The sequence below is a fragment of the Salvelinus alpinus genome, chromosome 14 (genome assembly GCF_045679555.1).
Source record: "Salvelinus alpinus chromosome 14, SLU_Salpinus.1, whole genome shotgun sequence".
In the NCBI taxonomy this organism is placed as follows: Eukaryota; Metazoa; Chordata; class Actinopteri; order Salmoniformes; family Salmonidae; genus Salvelinus; species Salvelinus alpinus.
The window spans coordinates 17,980,840-18,001,913 of record NC_092099.1 but is presented as its reverse complement, the minus strand read 5'-3'; the positions used below and the strand labels follow the sequence as shown (position 1 = coordinate 18,001,913).

At 47.1% G+C, this 21,074-nt stretch overlaps 1 protein-coding gene across 1 annotated transcript in view; it reads right to left on the bottom strand.

Annotated features, from left to right (window-relative positions):
* bmpr2b (bone morphogenetic protein receptor, type II b (serine/threonine kinase)) overlaps positions 1 to 21,074 on the bottom strand; it is a 164,820-nt gene that overhangs the window by 41,749 nt on the left and 101,997 nt on the right. The window contains exons 7-8 of the mRNA XM_071340694.1: positions 4,533 to 4,693; positions 1,550 to 1,697 (exon numbers count right to left, since the gene is read on the bottom strand). Of these exons, the coding sequence (XP_071196795.1) occupies positions 1,550 to 1,697; positions 4,533 to 4,693 (309 nt within the window). The remainder of the gene's footprint in view (positions 1 to 1,549; positions 1,698 to 4,532; positions 4,694 to 21,074) is intronic.

The window sequence follows — 21,074 nt, the reverse complement described above, 5'->3', positions numbered from 1 at the left end:
ATCATGTCTCCTGGAGGACACAATATCATCACCACCATCATGTCTCCTGGAGGACACAATATCATCACCATGTCTCCTGGAGGACACAATATCACCACCACCATGTCTCCTGGAGGACACAATATCATCACCACCATCATGTCTCCTGGAGGACACAATATCATCACCACCATCATGTCTCCTGGAGGACACAATATCACCACCACCATCATGTCTCCTGGAGGACACAATATCATCACCACCATCATGTCTCCTGGAGTACACAATATCATCACCATGTCTCCTGGAGGACACAATATCACCACCACCATGTCTCCTGGAGGACACAATATCATCACCACCATCATGTCTCCTGGAGGACACAATATCACCACCACCATCATGTCTCCTGGAGGACACAATATCATCACCACCATCATGTCTCCTGGAGTACACAATATCATCACCATGTCTCCCGGAGGACACAATATCACCACCACCATGTCTCCTGGAGGACACAATATCATCACCACCATCATGTCTCCTGGAGGACACAATATAATCATCATGTCTCCTGGAGGACACAATATAATCATCATGTCTCCTGGAGGACACAATCATCACCACCATCATGTCTCCTGGAGGACACAATATCATCATCACCATCATGTCTCCTGGAGGACACAATATCATCATCATGTCTCCTGGAGGACACAATATAATCATCATGTCTCCTGGAGGACACAATATCATCACTACCATCATGTCTCCTGGAGGACACAATATCATCATCACCATCATGTCTCCTGGAGGACACAATATCACCATCATGTCTCCTGGAGGACACAATATCATCATCATGTCTCCTGGAGGACACAATATAATCATCATGTCTCCTGGAGGACACAATATCATCACTACCATCATGTCTCCTGGAGGACACAATATCATCACAACCACCATGTCTCCTGGAAGATACATCATCATAAGACACTGTTACACTGTTGAATGGTCCCGCAGTGTCTGGAGTTCGAAGGTCAGGGGTTATTACCTGGGAAGAGGTCAGTACACCTCATGAAGATCTCCCAGTAGACGAGGCCCAGGGTTAGAGGTCAGGGGTTATTACCTGGGAAGAGGTCAGTACACCTCATGAAGGTCTCCCAGTAGACGAGGCCCAGGGTCAGAGGTCAGGGTTATTACCTGGGAAGAGGTCAGTACACCTCATGAAGGTCTCCCAGTAGACGAGGCCCAGGGTTAGAGGTCAGGGTAATTACCTGGGAAGAGGTCAGTACACCTCATGAAGGTCTCCCAGTAGACGAGGCCCAGGGTTAGAGGTCAGGGTTATTACATGGGAAGAGGTCAGTACACCTCATGAAGGTCTCCCAGTAGACGAGGCCCAGGGTCAGAGGTCAGGGTTATTACCTGGGAAGAGGTCAGTACACCTCATGAAGGTCTCCCAGTAGACGAGGCCCAGGGTTAGAGGTCAGGGTTATTACCTGGGAAGAGGTCAGTACACCTCATGAAGGTCTCCCAGTAGACGAGGCCCAGGGTTAGAGGTCAGGGTTATTACCTGGGAAGAGGTCAGTACACCTCATAAAGGTCTCCCAGTAGACGAGGCCCAGGGCGTACATGTCCACCTGCTTCAGAGCCGACTCACAGTCCCTCAGGTTCACCGCCCCCTCCAGAACCTCTGGGGCCATGTAGCGGATCGTTCCCACCTGGAGAGAGACAGAATCAGTGTTATAACTCTACACTAACCCTCCAGAACCTCTGGGACCATGTAGTGGACTGGACCCACCTGGAGAGAGACAGAACCAGTGTTATAACTCTACACTAACCCTCCAGAACCTCTGGGGCCATGTAGCGGATCGTTCCCACCTGGAGAGAGACAGAACCAGTGTTATAACTCTACACTAACCCTCCAGAACCTCTGGGGCCATGTAGCGGATCGTTCCCACCTGGAGAGAGACAGAACCAGTGTTATAACTCTACACTAACCCTCCAGAACCTCTGGGACCATGTAGCGGACTGGACCCACCTGGAGAGAGACAGAACCAGTGTTATAACTCTACACTAACCCTCCAGAACCTCTGGGGCCATGTAGTGGACTGGACCCACCTGGAGAGAGACAGAACCAGTGTTATAACTCTACACTAACCCTCCAGAACCTCTGGGGCCATGTAGTGGACTGGACCCACCTGGAGAGAGACAGAACCAGTGTTATAACTCTACACTAACCCTCCAGAACCTCTGGGACCATGTAGTGGACTGGACCCACCTGGAGAGAGACAGAACCAGTGTTATAACTCTACACTAACCCTCCAGAACCTCTGGGACCATGTAGTGGACTGGACCCACCTGGAGAGAGACAGAACCAGTGTTATAACTCTACACTAACCCTCCAGAACCTCTGGGACCATGTAGTGGACTGGACCCACCTGGAGAGAGACAGAACCAGTGTTATAACTCTACACTAACCCTCCAGAACCTCTGGGGCCATGTAGTGGACTGGACCCACCTGGAGAGAGACAGAACCAGTGTTATAACTCTACACTAACCCTCCAGAACCTCTGCGACCATGTAGTGGACTGGACCCACCTGGAGAGAGACAGAACCAGTGTTATAACTCTACACTAACCCTCCAGAACCTCTGGGACCATGTAGTGGACTGGACCCAGCTGGAGAGAGACAGAACCAGTGTTATAACTCTACACTAACCCTCCAGAACCTCTGGGGCCATGTAGTGGACTGGACCCACCTGGAGAGAGACAGAACCAGTGTTATAACTCTACACTAACCCTCCAGAACCTCTGGGACCATGTAGTGGACTGGACCCACCTGGAGAGAGACAGAACCAGTGTTATAACTCTACACTAACCCTCCAGAACCTCTGGGACCATGTAGTGGACTGGACCCACCTGGAGAGAGACAGAACCAGTGTTATAACTCTACACTAACCCTCCAGAACCTCTGGGACCATGTAGTGGACTGGACCCACCTGGAGAGAGACAGAACCAGTGTTATAACTCTACACTAACCCTCCAGAACCTCTGGGGCCATGTAGTGGACTGGACCCACCTGGAGAGAGACAGAACCAGTGTTATAACTCTACACTAACCCTCCAGAACCTCTGCGACCATGTAGTGGACTGGACCCACCTGGAGAGAGACAGAACCAGTGTTATAACTCTACACTAACCCTCCAGAACCTCTGGGACCATGTAGTGGACTGGACCCACCTGGAGAGAGACAGAACCAGTGTTATAACTCTACACTAACCCTCCAGAACCTCTGGGACCATGTAGTGGACTGGACCCAGCTGGAGAGAGACAGAACCAGTGTTATAACTCTACACTAACCCTCCAGAACCTCTGGGGCCATGTAGTGGACTGGACCCACCTGGAGAGAGACAGAACCAGTGTTATAACTCTACACTAACCCTCCAGAACCTCTGGGACCATGTAGTGGACTGGACCCACCTGGAGAGAGACAGAACCAGTGTTATAACTCTACACTAACCCTCCAGAACCTCTGGGACCATGTAGTGGACTGGACCCACCTGGAGAGAGACAGAACCAGTGTTATAACTCTACACTAACCCTCCAGAACCTCTGGGACCATGTAGTGGACTGGACCCAGCTGGAGAGAGACAGAACCAGTGTTATAACTCTACACTAACCCTCCAGAACCTCTGGGGCCATGTAGTGGACTGGACCCACCTGGAGAGAGACAGAACCAGTGTTATAACTCTACACTAACCCTCCAGAACCTCTGGGACCATGTAGTGGACTGGACCCACCTGGAGAGAGACAGAACCAGAATTAGAGAATAGGGTTTAAAGTCTGTCCATCTTAGAGCTGTGGCAGTACGTGCATTATTAGCTATCAAAGAGGGTGTTGGCTAAGCAGACTGAAGGTGGTTTACAGATGAGACCCAGTGCCGAGGCAGTCAGCGGAGTTGACCAACTCACCTCACTGTGGGCAGCGTTCTCCTCTTCTCCAGGTCTGACCACCTGGGGTTAGGGTTAGAGGTTAGGGACTCACCTCGCTGTGGGCAGCGTTCTCCTCTTCTCCAGGTCTGACCACCTGGGGTTAGGGTTAGGGGTTAGGGACTCACCTCGCTGATGGCAGCGTTCTCCTCCTCTCCAGGTCTGACCACCTGGGGTTAGGGTTAGGGGTTAGGGACTCACCTCGCTGATGGCAGCGTTCTCCTCCTCTCCAGGTCTGACCACCTGGGGTTAGGGTTAGGGGTTAGGGACTCACCTCGCTGATGGCAGCGTTCTCCTCCTCTCCAGGTCTGACCACCTGGGGTTAGGGTTAGGGGTTAGGGACTCACCTCGCTGATGGCGGCGTTCTCCTCCTCTCCAGGTCTGACCACCTGGGGTTAGGGTTAGGGGTTAGGGACTCACCTCGCTGATGGCAGCGTTCTCCTCCTCTCCAGGTCTGACCACCTGGGGTTAGGGTTAGGGGTTAGGGACTCACCTCGCTGATGGCAGCGTTCTCCTCCTCTCCAGGTCTGACCACCTGGGGTTAGGGTTAGGGGTTAGGGACTCACCTCGCTGATGGCAGCGTTCTCCTCCTCTCCAGGTCTGACCAATCTGTTCCCCGTCAGCTTCATGGACAGACCAAAGTCACTGATCACACAGGTCCCATCGTTCTTCACTAGAACGTTCCTGCTATTCAGGTCTCTGTGAGATACGGCTGGCTTGTAGATGTCTGGGAGAGAGGGAAGAGAGGGAGAGAGGGGAGGGGAGAGAGAGGAGGGGAGAGAGAGGAGAGAAGGGAGAGAAGATGGGAGGGAGGAGGGGAGAGAGGGGAGGGGAGAGAGAGGAAGGGAGAGAGAAAGAGGGAAGAGAAGGGGGGGAGAGAAGGGGGGGAGAGAAGGGGGGGAGAGAAGGGGGGGAGAGAGAGAGAGGGGAGGGAGAGAGAGGGAGAGAGAGGGGAGGGAGAGAGAGCGGGGAGGGAGAGAGGGGGGAGATAGGGGAGGGAGAGAGGGGAGGGAGAGAGGGGAGGGAGAGAGAGGGGGGAGGGAGAGAGGGGAGGGAGAGAGGGGAGGGAGAGAGAGGAGGGAGAGAGAGGGGGGAGGGAGATAGGGGAGGGAGAGAGAGGGGGGAGGGAGAGAGGGGAGGGAGAGAGAGGGAGAGAGGGAGAGAGGGGAGGGAGAGAGAGGGAGAGAAAAGAAAGGCCCATTAGTCTCTGCATGTCACCATGATCGCTGTCACGATCGTCTATAGGAGAGAGAGATGACCAAGGCGCAGCGTGTGCAAAATACATCTTCTTTTATTGAAGAAGAGAGAAAACAAACAAGAAACGAACAACTATACATGAACTAACACCGTGAAGCTATACAAACATAAGTGCTGACACTAAACACTTAGACATAGACAATTACCCACAACCAGCTAAAGCCTATGGCTGCCTTAAATATGGCTCCCAATCAGAGACAACAATAACCAGCTGTCTCTAATTGAGAACCAATTCAGGCAACCATAGACTTTCCTAGACACCTACACTGAACACTAAACCATCTACTCTACTTAACCCCCTAAACCATACAACACCCTAGACAATACAAAAACACATACTACACCATGTCACACCCTGACCTAACTAAAATAATAATGAAAACAAAGATAACTAAGGCCAGGGTGTGACAATCGCTTAAATCTCATTGCTGAATAACACAGTTACTGTAGAAACTATGATTGAAGTGTAACACAGTCAATACTATATTAAGGTACTATGATTGAAGTGTAACACAGTCAATACTATATTAATGTACTATGATTGAAGTGTAATATTTCATTATATAACAGTAAATACTTCTTGGGTATGACACTATAAGCTTGGCACACTTGTATTTGGGGATTTTCTCCCATTCTACTCTGCAGATCCTCTCAAGCTCTGTCAGGTTGGATGGGAAGCATCGCTGCACAGCTATTGTCAGGTCTCTACAGAGATATTCGATCGGGTTCAAGTCCGGACTCTGGCTGGGCCACTCAAGGACATTCAGGGATTTGTCCCAAAGCCACTCCTGCGTTGTCTTGGCTGTGTACTTAGGGTCTTTCCCTCAATCCTGACTAGTCTCCCAGTCCCTGCCGCTGAAAAACATCCCCACAGCATGATGCTGCCACCACCATGCTTCACCAAAGAGTTCAATCTTGGTTTCATCAGACCAGAGAATCTTGATTCTCATGGTTTGACAGTCCTTTAGGTGCATTTTGGCAAACTCCAAGCGTGCTGTCTTGTGCATTTTACTGAGGAGTGGCTTCCGTCCGGCCACTCTACCATAAAGCCCTGATTGGTGGAGTACTCCATTCAAGTTGTAGAAACATCACAAGGATGATCAATGGAAACAGGATGCACATGAATGCAATTTCAAGTCTCAAAGCAAAGGGTCTGAATACTTATGTAAATAAGATATCTTTTATTTTTAATACATTTGCAAAAATGTCTAAAAACCTGTTTTTCCATTGTCATTATGGGGTGTTGTGAATAGATTGACGAGGGACAATTTATATTTAATCTAGAGGTCGACCGATTAATCGGAATGGCCGATTAATCGGGGCCGATTTCAAGTTTTCATAACAATCGGAAATCGGTATTTTTTTTACACCTTTATTTAATCTTTATTTAACTAGGCAAGTCAGTTAAGAACACATTCTTATTTTCAATGACGGCCTAGGAACGGGGCAGAACGATAGATTTTTAACCTTGTCAGCTCGGGGGATCCAATCTTGCAACCTTACAGTTAACTAGCTGTAAGGTTAGTTCTAACACCTGATTACATTGCACTCCACGAGGAGCCTGCCTGTTAGCGAATGCAGTAAGCTAAGGTAAGTTGCTAGCTAGCATTAAACTTATCTTATAAAAAACAATCAATCAATGACTGTCATTGCTCCAATGTGTACTTAACCATAAACATCAATGCCTTTCTTAAAATCAATACACAAGTATATATTTTTAAACCTGCATATTTAGCTAAAAGAAATCCAGGTTAGCAGGCAATATTAACCAGGTGAAATTGTGTCATTTCTCTTGCGTTCATTGCACGCAGAGTCAGGGTATATGCAACAGTTTGGGCCGACTGGCTCTTTGCGAACTAATTTGCCAGAATTTTACGTAATTATGACAACATTGAAGGTTGTGCAATGTAACAGGAATATTTAGACTCATGGATGCCACCCATTAGATAAAATACGGAACGGAATAAACGTTTTGTTTTCGAGGTGATAGTTTCCGGATTAGCCAAAGGTATATAGTTTAGAGAGAAATAGTCGACGCGTTATAATTCCTGTAATAACTTGCGGCTGAACTTGAAAGGGGTTTCTTCGTTATTTTACCGTTCATGTCTTCCATAGAGAATGTCTTGATCTACTTCAAATAAGGTCTGTGTTTCGTGCAGGCTTAAACCGCCTCGACGTTTTGATACCCGTGTAAATCTCACTAGGATAAGGTAACGTTTGTCAACATATTTTCATAAATCCACTCTACAATTTTTTTTATCTTCGCTTATATTTAGGCAATATTGATCAGAGTTACCTTGTCCTATGGATATCTACAGTTATAAAATTGGCACGGTGGTGTAAGCCTACACGAAACACAGACCTTATTTTAAGTGAATCTAAAAATATCCTATGGAATAAATGAAGGAACCGCTTTTCAGATTTTGCTAGAAGGTGTCATGGGAATTATGACTCGCACTTTGGTTGTCAATTCTTACCATGCCCATTATTAAAATAGGATTTCCTGCATATAGAAATTAAAGTTTTTGTTTTCAACATTCATCACAGGTAACTTAAACTCTATTTTTATTCAAACAGTTGAGAGTATATGTCTCCTAAGCAGACTCTTCAGTATCATTGTCACTTCAGAGCTGTGTGCGTGTGTGTGTATTTATGTATTATATTAAGTTAAAATAAAAGTGTTCATTGTTCATTCAGTATTGTTGCAATTGTCATTATTACAAAAATGAGTATGTGTGTGTATGATATATATATTAATTTTTTTATTTTTTATAAATCGGCCGATTAATCGGTATCGGCTTTTTTTGTCCTCCAATAATCGGTATCGGCGTTGAAAAATCCTAATCGGTCGACCTCTAATTTAATCCATTTTAGAATGAGGCTGTATTGTAACGAAACGTGGAAAAAGCGAAGAGGCCTGAATACTTTACGAAGACATTCAAATCAATTTTTACACTATAGTGTATAATGTATGTTGTATTATACAAGGAGCATTTGGAAAAGAGACCTAGGACTCAATAGGTCGTCCCTGTTAAAAACAAAACAACAAAAAAAGGGCCATTGAAACAGTAACCTATTTCTTAAATGTTCATATAGTTTTAGTCAAATGCATATTCACACGTAGCCTCCTGCCTTAGCCGCATTGCTGCACTAATAATGTTAATAAATAATAGCTGAGAAACATTTTAAAGTTAAACGTTCTGTTGCATCAGACTCATTGCTTTTTAATGTTTTTCATGTAGCCTAGTGGCTGTATGATTTTGGGATCTATCGTCCCACAACTGTCCCTGAGTCGGTTTGGGGTTTTTCTTCTTCGACAATAGAATAGGACAACTTTATACTTTGGGGGATAGTAGATTGACAGGCTCATATGCGGCGTGTCCATAAGGATAATGGAAGCTAAGTTTCCCTAAGTAAATTGAATTAAAAATGACCGAAATTAGCCTACTCATGTCTATACAGAAATAAATAAATTCATTCAAAATAGACTACTAAAGCATTGGCCACAGAGGATCATTAGCTTCCCCTAGCCTTAAAAATATGAATAAATGGTGGATTGTTTTTAAATCACATTGCCTACAGTCGGAAGGAAAGGCAGCCCGTGACAAATACCAAATTAGAGGATTGTTGAGTCGCGACTGTCAGTGAAAAGTTTAGGCCTCAAGCCAGGTATATCGCAATATATCAAAATTCGATTGTGGCGGAAAAAATAATTTTGGAAAGCACATTTTTCTTTACATAATCCGACAATTTTCTGTAAAGAAAAGACAACATAAAGACTCTAATCTGTCTTAGTTGTCAAAATGCTCAACATAATTGAGCGAACAACAGTAAGCTTATCTTATTGGCACCATGCGGAGAGCATCGGGGTCATTATCATTGTTGCCTCAGTGCCACTCGAACAATAACTTTATTATTCTACTTGTGTCTCGCCCTTCTCATTGGCCTATTATATGGACACTGTTTCCATTGGTCAGTTGGTCGGTGTGAGTAGAGTAGGCTACTCTGTCTGAGATTCTGCTAATGTCTCCAGTCATATAAAGTGTAGTAGACATGCATGACTGTAATCAGAGGGCTGATATAAATACGATACATGCCAGTCTCTCTCTTGGATAAGAGTTGAGGAGAGACTGACTGCATCACTTCTTCTTTATATAAGAAACATTACTGTGTTGAAAATCCCCCCAAAAATTGTTTGCATAGTCAACTTACACACATCTCTGACACACACACTTGTCCCACCAGACATGCCACCAGGGGTCTTTTCACTGTCCCCAAATCCAGAACAAATTCAAGAAAGTGTACCCCTATTATATAGAGAGTTCTTATTGCATGGAACTTCCTTCCATCTCATATTGCTCAAATAAACAGCAAACCTGGTTTCAATAAACAGATAAAGCAACACCTCATGGCACAACACCTCTCCCCTATTGAACCTAGATAGTTTGTGTGTATGCATGGATATGTAGGCTACGTGTGTCTTTTTAAAGGTATGTAGTTCTGTCCTTGAGCTGTTCTTGTCTAATGATGTTCTGTATTATGTCATTCTGTATCATGTTTCATGTTTTGTGTGGAACCCAGGAAGAGTAGCTGCTGCTTTTACAACAGCTAATGGGGATCCTAATAACATACCAAAAATACCCCATAGAGCACCATCCATACTGTATGTGAGTGAACCAGCCATCTGTCTGACAGTCTGACCCAGATGTTCACATTAGCTGCTTCAACCATAAAAGAGGAGTGTGTGTGTGTGTGTGTGTGTGTGTGTGTGTGTGTGTGTGTGTGTGTGTGTGTGTGTGTGTGTGTGTGTGTGTGTGTTGAGGTCAAGGAGTGTGTGTGTGACGTGCTTCTGCCCGTCTGGCAGTTGAGTTGGCATCCTGTCTCCTGCCTCCACATGTCTGAGCTCACAGCACACAGCCAACCCAGACCACAACCTAGTAGAGAACTAGACTAGATACAGCCAGAGATAAGTGGCCAACCCAGACCCCTCCTAGTAGAGAACTAGACTAGATACAGCCAGAGATAAGGGGCCAACCCAGACCACAACCTAGTAGAGAACTAGACTAGATACAGCCAGAGATAAGGGACCAACCCAGACCACAACCTAGTAGAGAACTAGACTAGATACAGCCAGAGATAAGGGACCAACCCAGACCACAACCTAGTAGAGAACTAGACTAGATACAGCCAGAGATAAGGGGCCAACCCAGACCACAACCTAGTAGAGAACTAGACTAGATACAGCCAGAGATAAGGGGCCAACCCAGACCACAACCTAGTAGAGAACTAGACTAGATACAGCCAGAGATAAGGGGCCAACCTAGACCACAACCTAGTAGAGAACTAGACTAGATACAGCCAGAGATAAGGGGCCAACCTAGACCACAACCTAGTAGAGAACTAGACTAGATACAGCCAGAGATAAGTGGCCAACCCAGACCACAACCTAGTAGAGAACTAGACTAGATACAGCCAGAGATAAGGGGCAAACCCAGACCACAACCTAGTAGAGAACTAGACTAGATACAGCCAGAGATAAGGGACCAACCCAGACCACAACCTAGTAGAGAACTAGACTAGATACAGCCAGAGATAAGGGACCAACCCAGACCACAACCTAGTAGAGAACTAGACTAGATACAGCCAGAGATAAGGGGCCAACCCAGACCACAACCTAGTAGAGAACTAGACTAGATACAGCCAGAGATAAGGGGCCAACCCAGACCACAACCTAGTAGAGAACTAGACTAGATACAGCCAGAGATAAGGGACCAACCCAGACCACAACCTAGTAGAGAACTAGACTAGATACAGCCAGAGATAAGGGACCAACACAGACCACAACCTAGTAGAGAACTAGACTAGATACAGCCAGAGATAAGGGCCCAGACCATAACCTAGTAGAGAACTAGACTAGATACAGCCAGAGATAAGGGGCCAATACAGACCACAACCTAGTAGAGAACTAGACTAGATACAGCCAGAGATAAGGGACCAACCCAGACCACAACCTAGTAGAGAACTAGACTAGATACAGCCAGAGATAAGGGGCCAATACAGACCACAACCTAGTAGAGAACTAGACTAGATACAGCCAGAGATAAGGGGCCAACCCAGACCACAACCTAGTAGAGAACTAGACTAGATACAGCCAGAGATAAGGGGCCAGACCACAACCTAGTAGAGAACTACACTAGATACAGCCAGAGATAAGGGCCAACCCAGACCACAACCTAGTAGAGAACTAGACTAGATACAGCCAGAGATAAGGAGCCAACCCAGACCACAACCTAGTAGAGAACTAGACTAGATACAGCCAGAGATAAGGGGCCAACCCAGACCACAACCTAGTAGAGAACTAGACTAGATACAGCCAGAGATAAGGGGCCAACCCAGACCACAACCTAGTAGAGAACTAGACTAGATACAGCCAGAGATAAGGGGCCAACCCAGACCACAACCTAGTAGAGAACTAGACTAGATACAGCCAGAGATAAGGGACCAGACCACAACCTAGTAGAGAACTAGACTAGATACAGCCAGAGATAAGGGGCCAACACAGACCACAACCTAGTAGAGAACTAGACAAGATACAGCCAGAGATAAGGGGCCAATACAGACCACAACCTAGTAGAGAACTAGTCTAGATACAGCCAGAGATAAGGGGCCAACCCAGACCACAACCTAATAGAGAACTAGACTAGATACAGCCAGAGATAAGGGGCCAGACCAGACCACAACCTAGTAGAGAACTAGACTAGATACAGCCAGAGATAAGGGGCCAACCCAGACCACAACCTAGTAGAGAACTAGACTAGATACAGCCAGAGATAAGGGGCCAACCCAGACCACAACCTAGTAGAGAACTAGACTAGATACAGCCAGAGATAAGGGACCAGACCACAACCTAGTAGAGAACTAGACTAGATACAGCCAGAGATAAGGGGCCAACACAGACCACAACCTAGTAGAGAACTAGACTAGATACAGCCAGAGATAAGGGACCAACCCAGACCACAACCTAGTAGAGAACTAGACTAGATACAGCCAGAGATAAGGGGCCAACCTAGACCACAACCTAGTAGAGAACTAGACTAGATACAGCCAGAGATAAGGGGCCAACCCAGACCACAACCTAGTAGAGAACTAGACTAGATACAGCCAGAGATAAGGGGCCAGACCACAACCTAGTAGAGAACTAGACTAGATACAGCCAGAGATAAGGGGCCAACCCAGACCACAACCTAGTAGAGAACTAGACTAGATACAGCCAGAGATAAGGGGCCAACCCAGACCACAACCTAGTAGAGAACTAGACTAGATACAGCCAGAGATAAGGGGCCAACCCAGACCACAACCTAGTAGAGAACTAGACTAGATACAGCCAGAGATAAGGGACCAGACCACAACCTAGTAGAGAACTAGACTAGATACAGCCAGAGATAAGGGGCCAGACCACAACCTAGTAGAGAACTAGACTAGATACAGCCAGAGATAAGGGACCAACCCAGACCACAACCTAGTAGAGAACTAGACTAGATACAGCCAGAGATAAGGGGCCAGACCAGACCACAACCTAGTAGAGAACTAGACTAGATACAGCCAGAGATAAGGGGCCAACCCAGACCACAACCTAGTAGAAAACTAGACTAGATACAGCCAGAGATAAGGGGCCAACCCAGACCACAACCTAGTAGAGAACTAGACTAGATACAGCCAGAGATAAGGGGCCAACCCAGACCACAACCTAGTAGAGAACTAGACTAGATACAGCCAGAGATAAGGGGCCAACCCAGACCACAACCTAGTAGAGAACTAGACTAGATACAGCCAGAGATAAGGGGCCAACCCAGACCACAACCTAGTAGAGAACTAGACTAGATACAGCCAGAGATAAGGGACCAGACCACAACCTAGTAGAGAACTAGACTAGATACAGCCAGAGATAAGGGGCCAACACAGACCACAACCTAGTAGAGAACTAGACTAGATACAGCCAGAGATAAGGGACCAACCCAGACCACAACCTAGTAGAGAACTAAACTAGATACAGCCAGAGATAAGGGGCCAACCTAGACCACAACCTAGTAGAGAACTAGACTAGATACAGTCAGAGATAAGGGGCCAACCCAGACCACAACCTAGTAGAGAACTAGACTAGATACAGCCAGAGATAAGGGGCCAGACCACAACCTAGTAGAGAACTAGACTAGATACAGCCAGAGATAAGGGGCCAACCCAGACCACAACCTAGTAGAGAACTAGACTAGATACAGCCAGAGATAAGGGGCCAACCCAGACCACAACCTAGTAGAGAACTAGACTAGATACAGCCAGAGATAAGGGGCCAACCCAGACCACAACCGAGGAGAGAACTAGACGAGATACAGCCAGAGATAAGGGACCAGACCACAACCTAGTAGAGAACTAGACTAGATACAGCCAGAGATAAGGGGCCAGACCACAACCTAGTAGAGAACTAGACTAGATACAGCCAGAGATAAGGGACCAACCCAGACCACAACCTAGTAGAGAACTAGACTAGATACAGCCAGAGATAAGGGGCCAGACCAGACCACAACCTAGTAGAGAACTAGACTAGATACAGCCAGAGATAAGGGGCCAACCCAGACCACAACCTAGTAGAGAACTAGACTAGATACAGCCAGAGATAAGGGGCCAACCCAGACCACAACCTAGTAGAGAACTAGACTAGATACAGCCAGAGATAAGGGGCCAGACCAGACCACAACCTAGTAGAGAACTAGACTAGATACAGCCAGAGATAAGGGGCCAACCCAGACCACAACCTAGTAGAGAACTAAACTAGATACAGCCAGAGATAAGGGGCCAACCCAGACCACAACCTAGTAGAGAACTAGACTAGATACAGCCAGAGATAAGGGGCCAACCCAGACCACAACCTAGTAGAGAACTAGACTAGATACAGCCAGAGATAAGGGGCCAACCCAGACCACAACCTAGTAGAGAACTAGACTAGATACAGCCAGAGATAAGGGGCCAACCTAGACCACAACCTAGTAGAGAACTAGACTAGATACAGCCAGAGATAAGGGGCCAACCCAGACCACAACCTAGTAGAGAACTAGACTAGATACAGCCAGAGATAAGGGGCCAACCTAGACCACAACCTAGTAGAGAACTAGACTAGATACAGCCAGAGATAAGGGACCAGACCACAACCTAGTAGAGAACTAGACTAGATACAGCCAGAGATAAGGGGCCAACCCAGACCACAACCTAGTAGAGAACTAGACTAGATACAGCCAGAGATAAGGGGCCAACCCAGACCACAACCTAGTAGAGAACTAGACTAGATACAGCCAGAGATAAGGGGCCAGACCACAACCTAGTATAGAACTAGACTAGATACAGCCAGAGATAAGGGACCAGACCACAACCTAGTAGAGAACTAGACTAGATACAGCCAGAGATAAGGGGCCAACCTAGACCACAACCTAGTAGAGAACTAGACTAGATACAGCCAGAGATAAGGGGCCAACCCAGACCACAACCTAGTAGAGAACTAGACTAGATACAGCCAGAGATAAGGGGCCAACCCAGACCACAACCTAGTAGAGAACTAGACTAGATACAGCCAGAGATAAGGGGCCAACCCAGACCACAACCTAGTAGAGAACTAGACTAGATACAGCCAGAGATAAGGGGCCAGACCACAACCTAGTAGAGAACTAGACTAGATACAGCCAGAGATAAGGGGCCAACCCAGACCACAACCTAGTAGAGAACTAGACTAGATACAGCCAGAGATAAGGGGCCAGACCACAACCTAGTAGAGAACTAGACTAGATACAGCCAGAGATAAGGGGCCAGCCCAGACCACAACCTAGTAGAGAACTAGACTAGATACAGCCAGAGATAAGGGGCCAACCCAGACCACAACCTAGTAGAGAACTAGACTAGATACAGCCAGAGATAAGGGGCCAACCCAGACCACAACCTAGTAGAGAACTAGACTAGATACAGCCAGAGATAAGGGGCCAGACCACAACCTAGTAGAGAACTAGACTAGATACAGCCAGAGATAAGGGGCTAACCCAGACCACAACCTAGTAGAGAACTAGACTAGATACAGCCAGAGATAAGGGACTAGACCACAACCTAGTAGAGAACTAGACTAGATACAGCCAGAGATAAGGGGCCAACCCAGACCACACCCTAGTAGAGAACTAGACTAGATACAGCCAGAGATAAGGGGCCAACCCAGACCACAACCTAGTAGAGAACTAGACTAGATACAGCCAGAGATAAGGGGCCAACACAGACCACAACCTAGTAGAGAACTAGACTAGATACAGCCAGAGATAAGGGACCAACCCAGACCACAACCTAGTAGAGAACTAGACTAGATACAGCCAGAGATAAGGGACCAGACCACAACCTAGTAGAGAACTAGACTAGATACAGCCAGAGATAAGGGACCAACCCAGACCATAACCTAGTAGAGAACTAGACTAGATACAGCCAAAGATAAGGGACCAGACCACAACCTAGTAGAGAACTAGACTAGATACAGCCAGAGATAAGGGGCCAACCTAGACCACAACCTAGTAGAGAACTAGACTAGATACAGCCAGAGATAAGGGACCAACCCAGACCACAACCTAGTAGAGAACTAGACTAGATACAGCCAGAGATAAGGGACCAGACCACAACCTAGTAGAGAACTAGACTAGATACAGCCAGAGATAAGGGGCCAACCCAGACCACAACCTAGTAGAAAACTAGACTAGATACAGCCAGAGATAAGGGGCCAACCCAGACCACAACCTAGTAGAGAACTAGACTAGATACAGCCAGAGATAAGGGGCCAACCCAGACCACAACCTAGTAGAGAACTAGACTAGATACAGCCAGAGATAAGGGGCCAGACCACAACCTAGTAGAGAACTAGACTAGATACAGCCAGAGATAAGGGCCAACCCAGACCACAACCTAGTAGAGAACTAGACTAGATACAGCCAGAGATAAGGGGCCAACCCAGACCACAACCTAGTAGAGAACTAGACTAGATACAGCCAGAGATAAGGGGCCAACCCAGACCACAACCTAGTAGAGAACTAGACTAGATACAGCCAGAGATAAGGGCCAACCCAGACCACAACCTAGTAGAGAACTAGACTAGATACAGCCAGAGATAAGGGCCAACTCAGACCACAACCTAGTAGAGAACTAGACTAGATACAGCCAGAGATAAGGGGCCAACCCAGACCACAACCTAGTAGAGAACTAGACTAGATACAGCCAGAGATAAGGGGCCAACCCAGACCACAACCTAGTAGAGAACTAGACTAGATACAGCCAGAGATAAGGGGCCAACCCAGACCACAACCTAGTAGAGAACTAGACGAGATACAGCCAGAGATAAGGGGCCAACCCAGACCACAACCTAGTAGAGAACTAGACTAGATACAGCCAGAGATAAGGGACCAGACCACAACCTAGTAGAGAACTAGACTAGATACAGCCAGAGATAAGGGGCCAACCCAGACCACAACCTAGTAGAGAACTAGACTAGATACAGCCAGAGATAAGGGGCCAACCCAGGCCACAACCTAGTAGAGAACTAGACTAGATACAGCCAGAGATAAGGGGCCCACCCAGACCACAACCTAGTAGAGAACTAGACTAGATACAGCCAGAGATAAGGGGCCAACCCAGACCACAACCTAGTAGAGAACTAGACTAGATACAGCCAGAGATAAGGGACCAGACCACAACCTAGTGGAGAACTAGACTAGATACAGCCAGAGATAAGGGGCCAACCCAGACCACAACCTAGTAGAGAACTAGACTAGATACAGCCAGAGATAAGGGGCCAGACCACAACCTAGTAGAGAACTAGACTAGATACAGCCAGAGATAAGGGGCCAACCTAGACCACAACCTAGTAGAGAACTAGACTAGATACAGCCAGAGATAAGGGGCCAACCCAGACCACAACCTAGTAGAGAACTAGACTAGATACAGCCAGAGATAAGGGGCCAGACCACAACCTAGTAGAGAACTAGACTAGATACAGCCAGAGATAAGGGGCCAACCTAGACCACAACCTAGTAGAGAACTAGACTAGATACAGCCAGAGATAAGGGACTAGACCACAACCTAGTAGAGAACTAGACTAGATACAGCCAGAGATAAGGGGCCAACCTAGACCACAACCTAGTAGAGAACTAGACTAGATACAGCCAGAGATAAGGGACCAACCCAGACCACACCCTAGTAGAGAACTAGACTAGATACAGCCAGAGATAAGGGACCAGACCACAACCTAGTGGAGAACTAGACTAGATACAGCCAGAGATAAGGGGCCAACCTAGACCACAACCTAGTAGAGAACTAGACTAGATACAGTCAGAGATAAGGGGCCAACCCAGACCACAACCTAGTAGAGAACTAGACTAGATACAGCCAGAGATAAGGGGCCAGACCACAACCTAGTAGAGAACTAGACTAGATACAGCCAGAGATAAGGGGCCAACACAGACCAAAACCTAGTAGAGAACTAGACTAGATACAGCCAGAGATAAGGGGCCAACCCAGACCACAACCTAGTAGAGAACTAGACTAGATACAGCCAGAGATAAGGGGCCAACCCAGACCACAACCTAGTAGAGAACTAGACTAGATACAGCCAGAGATAAGGGACCAGACCACAACCTAGTAGAGAACTAGACTAGATACAGCCAGAGATAAGGGGCCAGACCACAACCTAGTAGAGAACTAGACTAGATACAGCCAGAGATAAGGGACCAACCCAGACCACAACCTAGTAGAGAACTAGACTAGATACAGCCAGAGATAAGGGGCCAGACCAGACCACAACCTAGTAGAGAACTAGACTAGATACAGCCAGAGATAAGGGGCCAACCCAGACCACAACCTAGTAGAGAACTAGACTAGATACAGCCAGAGATAAGGGGCCAACCCAGACCACAACCTAGTAGAGAACTAGACTAGATACAGCCAGAGATAAGGGGCCAGACCAGACCACAACCTAGTAGAGAACTAGACTAGATACAGCCAGAGATAAGGGGCCAACCCAGACCACAACCTAGTAGAGAACTAAACTAGATACAGCCAGAGATAAGGGGCCAACCCAGACCACAACCTAGTAGAGAACTAGACTAGATACAGCCAGAGATAAGGGGCCAACCCAGACCACAACCTAGTAGAGAACTAGACTAGATACAGCCAGAGATAAGGGGCCAACCCAGACCACAACCTAGTAGAGAACTAGACTAGATACAGCCAGAGATAAGGGGCCAACCTAGACCACAACCTAGTAGAGAACTAGACTAGATACAGCCAGAGATAAGGGGCCAACCCAGACCACAACCTAGTAGAGAACTAGACTAGATACAGCCAGAGATAAGGGGCCAACCTAGACCACAACCTAGTAGAGAACTAGACTAGATACAGCCAGAGATAAGGGACCAGACCACAACCTAGTAGAGAACTAGACTAGATACAGCCAGAGATAAGGGGCCAACCCAGACCACAACCTAGTAGAGAACTAGACTAGATACAGCCAGAGATAAGGGGCCAACCCAGACCACAACCTAGTAGAGAACTAGACTAGATACAGCCAGAGATAAGGGGCCAGACCACAACCTAGTATAGAACTAGACTAGATACAGCCAGAGATAAGGGACCAGACCACAACCTAGTAGAGAACTAGACTAGATACAGCCAGAGATAAGGGGCCAACCTAGACCACAACCTAGTAGAGAACTAGACTAGATACAGCCAGAGATAAGGGGCCAACCCAGACCACAACCTAGTAGAGAACTAGACTAGATACAGCCAGAGATAAGGGGCCAACCCAGACCACAACCTAGTAGAGAACTAGACTAGATACAGCCAGAGATAAGGGGCCAACCCAGACCACAACCTAGTAGAGAACTAGACTAGATACAGCCAGAGATAAGGGGCCAGACCACAACCTAGTAGAGAACTAGACTAGATACAGCCAGAGATAAGGGGCCAACCCAGACCACAACCTAGTAGAGAACTAGACTAGATACAGCCAGAGATAAGGGGCCAGACCACAACCTAGTAGAGAACTAGACTAGATACAGCCAGAGATAAGGGGCCAGCCCAGACCACAACCTAGTAGAGAACTAGACTAGATACAGCCAGAGATAAGGGGCCAACCCAGACCACAACCTAGTAGAGAACTAGACTAGATACAGCCAGAGATAAGGGGCCAACCCAGACCACAACCTAGTAGAGAACTAGACTAGATACAGCCAGAGATAAGGGGCCAGACCACAACCTAGTAGAGAACTAGACTAGATACAGCCAGAGATAAGGGGCTAACCCAGACCACAACCTAGTAGAGAACTAGACTAGATACAGCCAGAGATAAGGGACTAGACCACAACCTAGTAGAGAACTAGACTAGATACAGCCAGAGATAAGGGGCCAACCCAGACCACACCCTAGTAGAGAACTAGACTAGATACAGCCAGAGATAAGGGGCCAACCCAGACCACAACCTAGTAGAGAACTAGACTAGATACAGCCAGAGATAAGGGGCCAACACAGACCACAACCTAGTAGAGAACTAGACTAGATACAGCCAGAGATAAGGGACCAACCCAGACCACAACCTAGTAGAGAACTAGACTAGATACAGCCAGAGATAAGGGACCAGACCACAACCTAGTAGAGAACTAGACTAGATACAGCCAGAGATAAGGGACCAACCCAGACCATAACCTAGTAGAGAACTAGACTAGATACAGCCAGAGATAAGGGACCAGACCACAACCTAGTAGAGAACTAGACTAGATACAGCCAGAGATAAGGGGCCAACCTAGACCACAACCTAGTAGAGAACTAGACTAGATACAGCCAGAGATAAGGGACCAACCCAGACCACAACCTAGTAGAGAACTAGACTAGATACAGCCAGAGATAAGGGACCAGACCACAACCTAGTAGAGAACTAGACTAGATACAGCCAGAGATAAGGGGCCAACCCAGACCACAACCTAGTAGAAAACTAGACTAGATACAGCCAGAGATAAGGGGCCAACCCAGACCACAACCTAGTAGAGAACTAGACTAGATACAGCCAGAGATAAGGGGCCAACCCAGACCACAACCTAGTAGAGAACTAGACTAGATACAGCCAGAGATAAGGGGCCAGACCACAACCTAGTAGAGAACTAGACTAGATACAGCCAGAGATAAGGGCCAACCCAGACCACAACCTAGTAGAGAACTAGACTAGATACAGCCAGAGATAAGGGGCCAACCCAGACCACAACCTAGTAGAGAACTAGACTAGATACAGCCAGAGATAAGGGGCCAACCCAGACCACAACCTAGTAGAGAACTAGACTAGATACAGCCAGAGATAAGGGCCAACCCAGACCACAACCTAGTAGAGAACTAGACTAGATACAGCCAGAGATAAGGGCCAACTCAGACCACAACCTAGTAGAGAACTAGACTAGATACAGCCAGAGATAAGGGGCCAACCCAGACCACAACCTAGTAGAGAACTAGACTAGATACAGCCAGAGATAAGGGGCCAACCCAGACCACAACCTAGTAGAGAACTAGACTAGATACAGCCAGAGATAAGGGGCCAACCCAGACCACAACCTAGTAGAGAACTAGACGAGATACAGCCAGAGATAAGGGGCCAACCCAGACCACAACCTAGTAGAGAACTAGACTAGATACAGCCAGAGATAAGGGACCAGACCACAACCTAGTAGAGAACTAGACTAGATACAGCCAGAGATAAGGGGCCAACCCAGACCACAACCTAGTAGAGAACTAGACTAGATACA